Source organism: Cupressus sempervirens, chromosome 1 (assembly GCF_028749045.1).
Source record: "Cupressus sempervirens isolate cs-2001-9-10 chromosome 1, ASM2874904v1, whole genome shotgun sequence".
In the NCBI taxonomy this organism is placed as follows: Eukaryota; Viridiplantae; Streptophyta; class Pinopsida; order Cupressales; family Cupressaceae; genus Cupressus; species Cupressus sempervirens.
The window spans coordinates 590,950,808-590,961,639 of record NC_143118.1 but is presented as its reverse complement, the minus strand read 5'-3'; the positions used below and the strand labels follow the sequence as shown (position 1 = coordinate 590,961,639).

At 34.8% G+C, this 10,832-nt stretch overlaps 1 protein-coding gene across 1 annotated transcript; it reads left to right on the top strand.

Moving 5' to 3' along the window:
- Positions 1–2,178: 2,178 nt before the first annotated feature.
- Positions 2,179–3,384, top strand: LOC149578808 (uncharacterized). Its single transcript, XM_089801380.1, has one exon. The coding sequence runs from the start codon at positions 2,179–2,181 to the stop codon at positions 3,382–3,384; it is 1,206 nt and encodes a 401-aa protein (XP_089657506.1).
- Positions 3,385–10,832: the final 7,448 nt, after the last annotated feature.

Sequence of the window (10,832 nt, the reverse complement as noted above, 5' to 3'; positions counted from 1 at the left end):
ATATCAAATCCACATTAAAGGTTCAAAATTATAGGCACTAGAGCTAATCAACAATTGTGTGCTTGACTTATAGAAAAGAAAAAATAATCTTGAGATTATCAGGGTTCATTGGTACATATCTAAGAAGGGGAAAGAACCCAATAGCCCCCTACCCTACCTTCATGCATCACGAGCTCCTAAATGGTATGTTAGATTTCAAAGGATTTTTTGGTTTCTTTGCATGTGATTTAATAACTTAATGCTATCATTTCAAAACTTATAATGAATGTGAGAGGACATGGTATGTGCACAAAGGTCAAAAAGTAGTAAATTAGAAATGATGTCAGATACATATTCATAGATGCCTTTGGCAAGTGTGTGCTACAACCACTAAGATAATTGCACAATTGGTCTAACACATATTCCTATAGTAAATATTTTTACCAATGCGTATGCACATATCTACTATAGTTAGCAATAAACTTGCACAACTCCTTCAATGAAAGAAGTCAAATTTTAAAAGTTCTATAAGGTGTACAAGTGGAAAACTATTGATACATGCAAAATATTTTATTGAGATTTCAATTATCATAGATTAGTCATTGGTTGATAAAGTAGTTAAAAGGTTAGGTAGACAAGACATAGTAAAAATTGCTACATGGATGACTACTATTTTACATTAAGACAAACCACCTAAATATCATCTACAATAAAATATTCTTCTTCTAATCAAAATCAAACTTCCTAATCCTCTTTATCAATAATCATACTTTTTTATAAGCATAATTTCCGCAACTCCTAATGCCTATTTCACGTTCATTTGGCCTAAATATTTATATAAAGCGGTAATTGAGACAAAAAATTAGTTGGACAAGAACATAGAGATTATTGGTATATGGACAACAAACCACTAAATATATTTTTTAACCAAGAGTTTGATTCACCATATGACATATTTTATTTGGATCTTAATTATCATATATTGATTATTTTTAAATATAGTCATTGAAAGGTTAGGTGGACAAGAACATGAAGACATTGGTATATGGATGATTGCTAAAATTTTATTCTATTGTATATTAAGATAAACTTGATTAACATAATCTACAATATAATATTTTTCTTCCAATTTTAAATTAAATAGGCCAATCTTCTTTATCACAATTTATGCTAAAAATGTTTGACTGAATTGACTGAACTATTTATACAAAGTGAATGTGTTTCCTTATAATAATGTTTAATATTAAGATAAACATTGATAAGAAAGTTAGTTAGAAAATTTGTTAATATTCAAAGACATGGTTTTTTTAAAAAAAAATTTAACGAGACACACATTTCAGAGGAGTTATACCTAATGGGGATAACCCCAACAACATTCTTATAAAAGAGAGATTTTAATGATCCTCACCATGGCAGGGAATGGGACCAATAACTATATTATTATTATTAACTATATAATTGAGAACAAACCTCGTTAAGCCAGAGCCAAACACTAAACTGTTATAGCCTATAGACAAATACAAGACGATCAAAGCTTTCTTGCCCCGCCTAGAGATTCTTCACATAACTCAACTTTGGTCAAAGTACTTAACTCCGGTTTAAGATCGTACCGTGTACAGTCAAAACCAAGGCGTCAAGCTCAAGCTACAGTTAAGGAGGACCTTAAACAAAAATAATTAACCCCACCTCATTGCAGATGCAACAAGCATGTCAATTATTGAAAACCGAGCATAAAGCTAAAAAGGCTGACCCCCTTTAAATGGGTCCCACGGGAGACACTACATACGCATGCTCTGGCCCTCTGCTCACGTGTCTGCTGACTCAGTAGCGGTGGCGGGAACTGTCGGTCAAATGCGGGAGTGACCGGCTGCGCAAAGGTGAAAATGATGGATAGCTCGCGGTGACTGCGACTGTCACAGCAATGTAGTTGGCGACAGCTCAACCGTCTGAAAAAAGAAAGAAAAAAAGAGGAAAAAAAATTCACTCTGGATGGGGAAGCTGTGTGTTTTTTCTTAATCTACGCAACCTAACTGATCTGGCTTGTTGGACAAGAAATAGAAAGAAATTGTGTTATTTACAGTGTAAGATTTCGGATTTCATAAGTTGAAGAAAACGGGAAAAATAAGAGGTTTTGGAGTTCATAGAAAACGAAAAAAACCCGGGAAGCTGCCAGCATTTTTCATTTTGGGCTTTTCCGAAATGGAGCTTGCGGCCATTGGAGATGGCAGCGGCAGGATTCAATTTGTGGTTCTGGTGCTGGTTTTAATGGCGGAATTTGCAGAGCCATTGCTCGCTCCGATTGAATTTCTGGCTCTCCAGTCGATGAGGAAAAACTTGCAGGACATGCCGGGTTCGAGTTATTTGACGGGATGGGATTTTTCCAAAGATCCTTGCAAATTTCCTGGAATTCTTTGCACTTCTTCGGAGCCGCAGAAGATCACGACGCTCAATTTGGGCGACCCGGCCGCCGGATCGCCTGGACTGAGAGGCAAGCTTCACGGTGATCTCGGTGTTCTCAGTTCGCTTGTGGAGTTCACCGTTGTTCCAGGGCAGCTCGTGGGGCCGATTCCGGACACCATTGGACAAATGCGGGAGCTGCAATTTCTCGGAATCAGCAGAAATTTCCTCAGCGGAAGCATTCCGCCGAGTATAAGCCTGCTGAAGAAGCTTGAAACCCTCGATCTGAGCTACAACCAGCTCTCGGGTTCGATTCCCCGGGGCCTCGGCGAGCTTCCCCAGATCACGAATCTGATTCTGGCCCGCAATAAACTCACCGGAACAATCCCTGATCTCGGTGGAGCTCCAAAGCTCTTACGGCTTGACCTAAAGCGGAACGATCTTTCAGGATCACTGCCTTCTCTGCCGTCTTCTCTGAAATATCTCGCCCTTTCTAACAACCAGTTTAATGGCGGAATACAGAATTTGGGGCATTTGAGCTCCTTGACGTACATTGATCTTAGCTTCAACAAATTCACGGGGATTATCCCCAATTCTCTCTTTGGCTTCCACATTAATTCTCTGCAACTCCAGAGAAATTCCCTTTCAGGTCCTCTACAGCCCGGTTCAGCCGTTAACATACCCACCGTTGATCTCAGTTATAATATGTTGAACGGACCCATTTCCCCATTTTTTTCATCCGTTCAGACTCTGTATCTGAACAACAATCGTTTCAGCGGGGCATTGCCGAAAGAAATTGTTGATAGTCTGCTTTCTGCTAGAATTCAGGTGTTGTATCTTCAGCACAATTATCTTACCCAGGTCAGTATAAATCCCTCTGCAAAGCTTCCCATCAGCACTTCACTCTGCATTCAGTACAATTGCATGGTTCCTCCCATTGTTTCCCCTTGTCCTACTAAAGCTGGTAAACAGCAGAAGCGACCGTCATACCAATGCAAAGGCCATTGATTGATTAATAAATTCTCGCCTTATTTTTGAACCTGCATGATCAACATTGCAAGCCGCAGAGAGGCAATAAGTTGTTTTTGCTTGTATATTGATCGCCAGAGGTAACTTCACATTGCCGCTGCAATTTTTTGATGGGTTTTCATTGATTCGATTCTTTGAATATTTATAGACGTTTATCATATTACCAGCAGCTCTGCTCAAGGAAAACAAATTTAAGATACCTGAGCCCTGCCGGAATGTGTTGTGGCCGTTTATCTGTTCTGCCGTGGGATGAATTATAGAAAATGTTTGATTCCTGTTAATTTGGGGATTGTAAGCAACATTTCTGCTTACAAATTACAAGAGAAAGGGGGCACGCCTTCATCTGTACCCAGATTGTTAATATATGATACATATGAAAATGTTGAAGCAAATTTGTTGGTTTGTATTTATGATGTGGTGACTGGTTCAGAGCTCTGCAAAAGGGAATGGAAAAAAACTTCCCTTTATTTTGTGTATTCGTAGTTATTTCTTTCTTTACTGCGTTTAAACGAGGAAACAGCTGTGTTGAGAAAATGGACAATTTATGGAATTATTTTGATTCATGCAGTGTAGATCTAATGGGTTTTCTTTGAAGCATGTTTTCGTAAACGAGGAACAGAGCAATCAACAATAACTACCTCAAGGGAAATGCTCTTCTGCCATAAAAGAGATCAGATGATTTTTTTGATAGTCCAGGTGGAAGATTTGTTATCACGAGAGACAAATGAGTTCTCATAAGTTACATTCATTAAACGTAGGAATTATGTAATTCGATTTAATAAATTATTTTGAGTAAAGAATTAAATGAATTTTTTTAAGATGTATTTGCCTTGACTAAAATTGAAGTTTATAAAATTATTATATAAATAGGTTGTATTTTTCTCCAATATTCATAGGTTATAGGATCTCCAGGATTTAGTTATAGAACATATTCTAAAGATTGGATATTTTAAAGTTATTTAAGGTATATAAAAATCTATAGTGTGTCAATTTTTATTCAAATTTGATTAATAATAATTCAATATTAATATCAATTCTTGTAAGGAAAAATTATATAATTTTAGAAAAAAAGAAAGTCTTAAAATAAAATAAAATTTTCCATACTATTAACTTAAAATCTAAAGATTGACTAATTTTTGTTTCAAATTTGATTAAAATTGCATCAGTGTTAATGTTAATCCATGTAGATGATATGAATGCTAATTTTTCTTTAAAAACGTGAAAATTGGTCTGTAAGAGAAGAAAATATGAAAAAAATGAGTCTAAATCTCATCTTAATAAATTATTTGATATATTTGATGTTTTATTAATGTCATTTAATTTTTTATAAGTTTGTCTTTATTTTGCTTATTTTTAAAGTTTGAAGAAGAAATAAGATAAATAAATAAAAAAGTACCCATTAAGTATAAAAACTATTGTAGAAACAATATTTCTATTTGTCAAACTTAAACAAAGAAGGCTCTGGGTATCTTTTATTCTCTTATGGTGTGAGAGTTTGGAGAGAGAAGAGAGTCTTTGAAAAGACACAATCAACCTCTAATATTACACTAAGAAGAAATCTAAAATAAAATGATCCTTCATTTTAGGTAACATTAAATATCCAATGAATATAATGTAAGTTATAATACAAAAAGCATTCTAGCAAACTCCAAACTATGTCAAAGTGTAAAAATTAGAGAACTAAAATTTAGTATAAGCTACAAGTTTCATGACTCATCCTCAAAATAAAGACACAAATTATAATAATGTTGTAGTTTCATGGTGTCGGTAAATAGATTTGTCACCATGATAGTTACTTCTAAAACTGACCCTGTTCGCCTTGTGAACAATGACAACTATGCCAACAGTTGGAGAGATTGAAACCGATCATTACCAAATTACAATCTTTCTCTGCATTTGAGAGGCGCAGCTCCCTCGTATGATGTGTGTATTTGATTTTTCAACATAAATGAATTAAAACTTTGAAAGATAGAGAGAAAGCTATGGATGACAAATGCACCACATGACTTCACAACTTTCTTGAATTAACATAAACTGATAATAAAGGCAATCAAGAACTATGCTTGAAAATGATCATTATTACCATGTTGATTCATGATTCATTAACATTCACAGAATACTGTGAGAACATTCACTATAGAAAGAATCAACGGTTTTATGCTGCAACAATCTAGATTTTAGAAAAAGAAACCAAGCACATTTCTCATTTTTATTTTCTTGCACCAAAATATAACAAAGCTTTTCAATTTCGAAGACAAAATCTATACATACTTTCCAAAATTTGTCTTATCATCAAAATTTAGCATAAGTGTTCCCTTAATCCAAAGTCCAAAAAGTTCCCTATTACCATGAGATTCAAGAATTTATAGCCATTCTAGCATAACCAAATTTTCGGGTTCATAACCACTCAAAAAGTTAGGATTTGGACATTGGGAATGCATTCACAACCAATTCCAACCTTTTGCGAAGTCAAAGCACAAAATCCTAACTTTAGTTACAATAAGTGACCCATGTCACTTTTCAATGTAAGGTAATTCTGACTTTGTTTCTTAGAATTTCCATTTCCTTCACTCAATCAATATGCTTAATACATCCTTGACAATCATTTATTGCTAATAAGTGCAACCTATTCCTTTGTGAAATTTTGAGGCTCATGCCTCGATCGTATATCACACTCACCTCTGATAGTAGCACAATTCTTTTCAAGCCTATATGTTCACTACAAAAAGTAGCTTCTTCATCATAGCCTAGGTTATAAAATGGAAAATTAAATCATGAGTTGGGAGGTAGCCTCTCTCTCCCTCTCCGAAATTAATTTAACTAATTCTCATAGTAAAATATCTAGGTTACAACTGGCTCTATTTGGGGACAAGGATTGTGCAGGACATTGAATGAACTCGGAGTTAAGAAAGAGTAGTGCTTTATCACAAGGGCTATAGAGTCATCCGAAAAGGGGGTAAATACATTAAAAGTGACTGAACATGCCAAAATTGGGAACAAAAGCCAAACAAAAGGGTGGGGAAGGCACAACAAAAACTCCTAACTAGACTATGTACAAGGCAGGTCTCCATACCTCCAGTGACTCAAGGTATAATCACACAAATCCATTCAGTGGCTAGGGAAAATAAATACCATGGTGTGCTAACATGTGGAAACTTTTAGATTCATGTGGACTCAAATGTAGGATGGCTCTTGAAATTCCAATTTTGAGATTCCTAGCATGCTCCACCTCTCTAGATAAAGGGACGCATCCAAATAACCAAGCTTCATTAAAAATCTTAGACTTCAAAATCAACTTTGCTTCCTATGGCATGCCATTGATGACTTCATTTTCAAATAATTGAAGTATAAGATTCTCAAGTTTTTGAATGCATCACTGATCTTCTCCTCTACTTGGCAAGCCCTCTACTTGAATTTCTAAAGATTAGTCATCATGAAATCTTGAGCTGATTCCTAACACTAGGTACTCTTTTTCTCTCAATGGAAAGATTGTGGTTGAATCTTCTGTAAAATGATTCCAACCTAGATGTACATCTAGGTTAGATTGAATCTTCCCATGATCCATTTTTTCTTCCTCATCTTCCAAAAGATCATCTTGAATCTTTAGTCACTTCTGAATTACATTGATCCCATCTTCAACATTACAAGCCATAACTTCAAGTTCCTTCCCATTAATATAAAAATTCTCTTTCTGAATGGCTTTATGATGGTTAAGACTAGAAGATATCAAATTTTTTATTGGAATGCCTTCATATAATCTGTGACATGAAGCAACTTGTGGAGTTATAGCCATTGAACCTTGTCTTTGAATACCAAGTTGAGAATCATCACTAGAAATGCCTCCCTCTAAGAATAAAGGATTAAAGTAAACATTTTCTTCATAGAGGAAATTACCATTTAAGGATTTTGAGCACAAGCTTGGAGTAAATACGCCATAAGAGCTTCCTTCATCAAATTCCTCCATAAGATTCCCTACTATCTCATTACCAAAGATTACTTTAGTGACAAATCTTTTCCATTTGGCGATCCCATCTCATGGGTCAATCATCATTTGGTGAATAATGCATGTAACATAGGTCAACCACATCGTCGGATATTTATCAGATTTGGGTCTAACACCCGTGGTAGTTGCCCATTAGGTATCACATGATTGGTCAGAAATACCGGTCTAATTGCCAATGTAATATATGTTTTGGATACATTTACTTTAAACGTTTTGTCATCCTTTACATGTTATTTCTTATTGGACAATGTTCTTTTTCCATTACTACAACCAAATAATTTCCCTTAGGTTGGGCATTGCCTACCATTTTCTCAACGTGTGTTGACCACTAGCCCTATTTAGCCAACTATTTCCTATTGTGGGCTTGCATAGGAAGGTGTGTTTCGCCTACATTTGACATTCTCGCTTGTTAAACCCATGTAATTCACCAACCTAGATTGGACTATAAGATATTATTATTCTACACAATTTTCCCTTTTTTGGTCTAGAGACTAGCATTTCTTATTGCTACTGAAGTTTCAGAGTGTTGAGTGCATTGCCCATTGACTTGTGGACCATGGTTTTTGTAAAAGGCAAGTGATTTTTAATTTATTTTTTGTGTGAATAGTGGTACTGGTACTCGTTATTTTTTTAGTTTTACTATCTAGTGTCCACTGGTGACTGGACATCTCACATGCTAAGATAGCCTATAGGTTTTCAAATTTTATTGGGTAGTACCATAGACTATAGTACCCTTTTTATGAGAATGAATCATATTATTGTTATTATATGTAGTCTAAGTAGTCTACTATCACTGTTCACAATCTTTGACTCGTCATTATTTGAGTCTTTTATTCAACAACTAAGTTGATTGATTTTTTGCAGCCTTTATTGGTTTGCAATGTCAAATAAGAGGGGTAATAGGGGTTCTGGTAGGATCCTTGAAAGCCAAGAGAGGCCACCATTACCAAAACATAAAACCATATTTACATATTTTTTTAGTGGAAATGTTGGCAACCTACAAGATTCACAAGTTAGATCTCCATTGCTTATTGAAAAAGGAGATTCATCACAAGTTGGAGGCCATATTGAAGAAGTTCAAGTTGGTGAACTTGATATCTCATGCGAGGACAAACTTGAACATGATTTGGAGGTGCTTCCCCTGAGTAGGGAGTCACAAACTAATATTATAGAATTGGAGTCAGTTAATGACTAGTCAGGTGAGAAAACCAAAAGTAATTCCATAAATCATGTTCATGCACAAAAGGGGAAAAGAAAATTGGAATAAAAAAAGATCAATCTCGTTGGGAACTGTCCAAAAATAATTTTCAATTAGAATGGGGGAAAAGTATTGTTTCATTGAACTAGTGGCCAATCCAATTGATGGTGAGCCTCTTGTAGAATGCAAGTATAGGATTTGCACAGAGATAACAAAGATGGAGAAGAGGTTGCAGCTTTAACTTGATACCATAGAAAAGCATGTCGATAAAGTTTACAAAAAGGAAACTATAGATGGAGTTCAAAAATTTGTGGTTACTGAAAAACAAAGGACAACTGTCTGCATATCAGGAATGCTGAAATATATGAGTTACACAAGCAATTACGAGAGAATATTTTTGCAGTAAAAGGTTCTATTGAAGATTTCATTGGGAAAGAAATGGAAGTGCAAAATATGGGAAAAGTAGTTCAATTAAGTGTGGTCTTTTATATTTTGAGTAGAGGACATCCTATGATAGACTACCCTTCAATTATTTCCTTATTGCAATTTTTTAAAGTTTGAAACTATCTTAATAGTCATTGGTCAGTAAACAACAGATGGGAATGGGCTAGTTATCTTGCACAGGTTGAAAAAGAAGATATGAAGGGAAAAATAAAACACTCAAATTTCATTGCATTGTCTCTAGATGAAGTTTGTAAGGTCCCTCCTCGTATACACTTGTCAAATATGAATTCTCTGTTAAAATTGTTATAGGAGATTGAATCAAATATGAAGTAATGTTTTATGTTGTGAATGTCCTAATGAAATTGAGAGCAATTGACACATCCATGTTTCAATACTTAGTGATTCAAGAACTACTACATTGTCTCGACTATTTAAAAATTCATATTTCACTAACGATGATACAAAGCATTTTCACCTAATGTAAGGGTGTTGATTTTGGTACCTCGATGATTAGGTTTTATGCTTTCAAATAGTTCAGTATTCCTTAATTGGTGATGTTTATGATGTTAGTTATATGCATGCCTAACAATGATTATTCTAGTATTTTAATCTGAATTAATGAATAAGTTATGTTACAGTGATTATGTGATTACTGATGATTAAATGTGAGTAGAAATGAATTAAATAGTAAATTATATGAAAGATTCATGTTTTGATTTACGTAACTATCCAGATAAGTTTTGAATATATGTATGTGATTTTCTTGAACTATTGATGTGTGCAGGATATTTTAGCCGAGAAATCTAATGAAGAAATGGAACTGAACCCTATGTACCAATTGTGGAAACCAGGCTTGAATCTAACAAAAGATGCAAACCCCGTTGTTTGTATTTTATTTGTATCATGAGATGTATGAATGTATCATTTTTGTAATCAATAAGTGTTAATGTTTTGTAACAGTGATTTTTTTAGTGTCGCTTGACACTTGTGAATTGTATATGCATTCTAGCATGATAGTTAGGGTTAATCGAGTAACCTAAAGATCTAAGTCAGACTATGTTAGTAACCTTTTTGCTAATTAGTTAGTAATCGAGGTTAATTACCCTAATCAAGATTAGTGAGTAATCTACTTTTTGAAGGTTGTTAGGAAGTTCTAAAATTTTCTAGCTTTTGATAGGTCCCTAATTAATCCTAAAGGCCTAAAATCATGAAATCTAAGTACCTAAGGGGTATGGTATGGGTTGGGGGCATTTTCCACCCCTAGCCCCTTTTGTTGACTTTTATGGTCACTCAAAAACCCAATTTTTGCTTTATTGCAAAAATTGATTGATCTCATCTTGGGTTGGATAACTTTAACTCCACCTTGAGGTTAGCCTTAGGTCTAGTTGAGTTAGAAGCCTCTAAAACTTTAGGAAAGTGGGGGAGTTATTTCTTTTTGGAGTGGTTGAGTTTAGATCTTATTTAGAGGCAATTTTGAGAGGGTTTTGAGTGTTCACCCAACCTCTAGTTTTAGAGTGGAAATCAGGATTAAAGGAGAAGGAGAAGGAAGGGAATGCTCATCTCAAACTTGTTCAATTGCCATAACCTGATTTTGAAGGTAGGAATACTTCACCTCATTTTGTTTATGTTGTGCTTCATATTTCAGTTTTATTGCATATGTATGTTCTTGTGTGTGTTGAGTATGTTGGGCGGGATTGAAATAGATTTTCTTAAGTGTTTTTTTTCCCTTTGTATTTTGCTTTGAATTTTGAATGGATTGTATGGGTGTATTGGCATTACTCA

Bases quoted from the DNA above. Each gene is read 5' to 3' on its own strand.
- LOC149578808 (XM_089801380.1), top strand. From the start codon at position 2,179: ATGGAGCTTGCGGCCATTGGAGATGGCAGCGGCAGGATTCAATTTGTG.